At 59.3% G+C, this 3,370-nt stretch overlaps 1 protein-coding gene across 1 annotated transcript in view; it reads left to right on the forward strand.

Annotated features, from left to right (window-relative positions):
• The window catches only part of LOC104123993 (ectonucleoside triphosphate diphosphohydrolase 8), a 7,891-nt gene extending 4,543 nt beyond the window's left edge, over positions 1-3,348 (forward strand). Inside the window, 6 exon segments of the mRNA XM_035891873.1 lie at positions 149-397; positions 525-755; positions 1,728-1,991; positions 2,357-2,467; positions 2,773-2,901; positions 3,131-3,348. Of these exon segments, the coding sequence (XP_035747766.1) occupies positions 149-397; positions 525-755; positions 1,728-1,991; positions 2,357-2,467; positions 2,773-2,901; positions 3,131-3,337 (1,191 nt within the window). The 3' untranslated portion in view covers positions 3,338-3,348.
• The last annotated feature ends 22 nt before the right edge of the window (positions 3,349-3,370 follow it).

The following is a 3,370-nucleotide window of genomic DNA, read 5'->3' on the forward strand; positions in this document are numbered from 1 at the left end:
GAGGGGATCCTTTGCCAGACTCGCAGTAACCTTCCCCCATGCTCGGGCAGAGCCCGCAGGCAGCATTTTTAGGGAGCCTCCCAGTGCACTGGCTGAGGGGTTTGGTGGCTTTGCCCTGTCTCTGAGCAGCCCTGATGCTTTGCAGAAGACGGCAGCCTCTTGCTGTTAGCCCTGCTCCAAAAGCTCCCCAGCCATTGCCTCCTCCACCATGTGGTCTTTATCTCCTTCCCTGGGCAGGGAGCAGAACGACACCAAGGCCAAGCAGGTCTTCGATGAGGTTTCCAAGGCCATTGGCGAGTACCCTGTGGACTTCCGCGGAGCTCGGATCCTCACGGGGAATGAGGAGGGCTCCTTTGGCTGGATCACCGTCAACTACCTGCTGGAGACCCTGGTCAAGGTGTGGGCTGGGGGAGAGGGCAGAGGGGGTCCCCCCCTCCCTGCTGTGTTGCAGTCTGGACTGGGAGGCTGATACCCTGTGGTCGCCCCGTGCCGGGCCCCCATGGGTAACTCCCGGTGCTGGGCAGTGCTCCTTCACAGGCCAGTGGACCCACCCGCCGGCAGAGGTTGTGGTTGGAGCTCTGGATCTTGGTGGAGCTTCAACCCAGATCACGTTCCTTCCCGAGACCACCATAGCTGACAGCAGCACGAGAGCCCTCCTCAGGCTGTACGGGACCAACTACTCCATTTATACCCACAGCTACCTCTGCTATGGGCAAAAGCAAGCCCTGAAGATGCTGATGGCATCCTTACACCAGGTAACCACTTCCAGCCTTGTGGTCTTCTGCTGCAGCCTGAGACCCAACCTCACTGGGTTGGGCAGGCAGCACCCATTGGGTGTGACGGCTGCTGGGCTCGGTGCCTTTGAGCAAACCCCAGTGAGAATGGCAGATACAAGTGGGCCACCACGGCAGGAGCCATCCCAGGGGTGTCCTGACAGAAGGGCAGCATTGAGGTGAGATGGAGATGGATACCCCAAAGCAGGATGCCCAAGCACAGGTGCTGCTGGGAGGGTGGGTGCCCAGGGCCCCTGTTCCAGGGCCATCTTGCTCACCAGATCTCCATCCCTGTCCTGATGGAGGGGCTGTGTCAGCCCAGCCCCAGTCACAGCTCTGGAGGAGGGAACCTGCTGGGTGCTGGGAGGTTGGGGAGACCCAGCAAGATTTTTTAGCACCAGTATGGTAATGAATAAGCTGGTTTTATGGATAGAAATCTGACCGTGCTGGTCTTCAGTAGACGCTGGGCATGGGAGAGTGGAGGGAGGTGGTGTTGCTGCACAGGGGGTCCTCATGTCCACAGCTTGGCTGTGGGGTTAGGGCTCAACGCCAGCTCGTGCTGGTTGGAATGGGCAAAAGACCATGTCCAGAGCACCTTGCAAAGAGAAGCCAGTGTCTGTTTAGTTTTGCTTAAATTGTTTCTCAGCCTTGGTCTCCTCTGAGTCTGGTGACCCTACAAAGGAAGAGTGGGGATGAAATGAGTCCACGCTCAGCACAGGGTGCAAACCCCCAAGGCCTTGGGCATGCGACCATCACTGTAGCTGATCCCTGACCATAGTGTGGTTGTGCCATGCTTGTTGCCACGATTCTGTGCCTGCATCCCACGGACGAGACCCCATGGATGGTGGGGCCAGCATCTGGGTGTGGGAACAGGCACTGTCTGTGGGCTGTTTCTCTCCTTTCCAACCTCATCCTCAGTGCCAGGGCAATGCTAATGGCTCCTGCTCTCTCCAGGGCAGCCCACCTTCCCAGGAGATATCACACCCCTGCTACCCCAAGGGATACCAGGAGAACATCACCACGGCAGACCTCTACAACAGTCCCTGTGTCCGTGCACCAAGCACGCCCAGCCCTGCACAGGTCCTCAGGGTGACAGGCACAGGGAACCCAGCCGCGTGCAGCACTGCCATCCAGAAGCTCTTCAACTTCAGCTGTGGGGCCAACAGGATGTGCGGGTTCAACGGGGTTTATCAGCCACCTGTGCGGGGACAGTTCTTTGTAAGGAGCCTCCGTCCCTGCAGCTGTGGTCGGGGTTTGGGGTTTGGGGGCACCACAGGCTGGTCACAACCCCAGGAAAACTGCTGTAGGAGAGAAGTCTGAATAGTGCCGTCCCTGAAAGCTGGGATGTGCCTGATGCATGGAGATGTGCAGGGTGCTCACCAGCATGCTGGGCAGAGCCAGACCTCTGTGGTCATGGCACCACAGCACATTCGGTGTGGGGAGCAGTGGGTGGGCAGCATTGCCCTGGCATGCTGCGAGGTGGCCTTAGGGACCCCTGCAGAGCACCCGGAGGGAGGGGCGGGGGCTTGGCAGTGGCCCGGGTGCTTCGCTAACCTGCCACCTTTGGTCTTCAACACCCACAGGCCTTTTCGGGGCTTTATCACACCTTTCACTTTCTGAACCTGACTGGAGGGCAGTCCCTGAGCTCGGTCAATGCCACCATTGGGCAATTCTGCAACAGCAGCTGGCAGAAGGTGAGGTCCTGCCTGAGAGATGCCAGCCCCTGCCCACGTTTCACCTGGGTGCTGGGCAGCCTGGGGGCTCATCCGCAGGCCATCCATCTTCTGCTGCGCAGATGGCAGCTGGAGGGAGCTGGGGGGAGCAGGAAGATCTCTGGACAGGGAGAGAGATGGGAGAGCAGCCTGCAGCCTCCCAGGTCCTCCTTGCTCCCCAAGCCCAGGCACCTTCCCCAGCTGTGCTGTGGGGCTCTTCCATGCTTCCATGCTGCTCCATGCTGGCAGCTCCTCCCCATGCTCTTCTACCTCTGCACGTGCAGAAGGATTTCCCCACCATGAACAGGACCCACCTCCGCGACGCCTGTGCCAGCAGCTCCTATGCCCTCACCCTTCTCCTGCAAGGCTACAAATTCAACGACACGACATGGCTTAATATCCACTTTGTCCGGCAGGTAGGAAGGTGCCAAGCAGCCCCCAGCTTCCATGCTTTGTGCCGTGAAATGGCTTGCACCTACCCTGCTGCTGCCCCTGCCCTGCCTGGAAGGGGGAGCAGGGGATGACGGGGCAGCACCCCTGTGCCCGGGGCAGCTTTTGAGTTACGCTCACAGGTCTGCTCTAGCTGTCTGGCTTGCATGGCCCTTTGCAGCCTTTCACATCCCTCTTCCTTCTCTGTCTGCACAGGTCACTAACGTAGATGTGGGCTGGGCTCTGGGCTACATGCTCAACCTCACCAACATGATTCCCTCCGAGGCTCCCCCGAGAGTCATAGGGCTCCAGAGGAGCAACTGGATAGCAGCCACGGTTTTACTGGCCATCATGCTCATCCTCATCTTCTGCCTGCTCACAGTCATATGCTGCCAGAAAAACTCTGGTTATGAGAGGCTCTAGCAGCGCTGGCTCCAGAGGCTGCTGCAGCCACTT

This window comes from Egretta garzetta, unplaced genomic scaffold (assembly GCF_000687185.1).
Source record: "Egretta garzetta isolate BGI_Z169 unplaced genomic scaffold, ASM68718v1 scaffold143, whole genome shotgun sequence".
In the NCBI taxonomy this organism is placed as follows: Eukaryota; Metazoa; Chordata; class Aves; order Pelecaniformes; family Ardeidae; genus Egretta; species Egretta garzetta.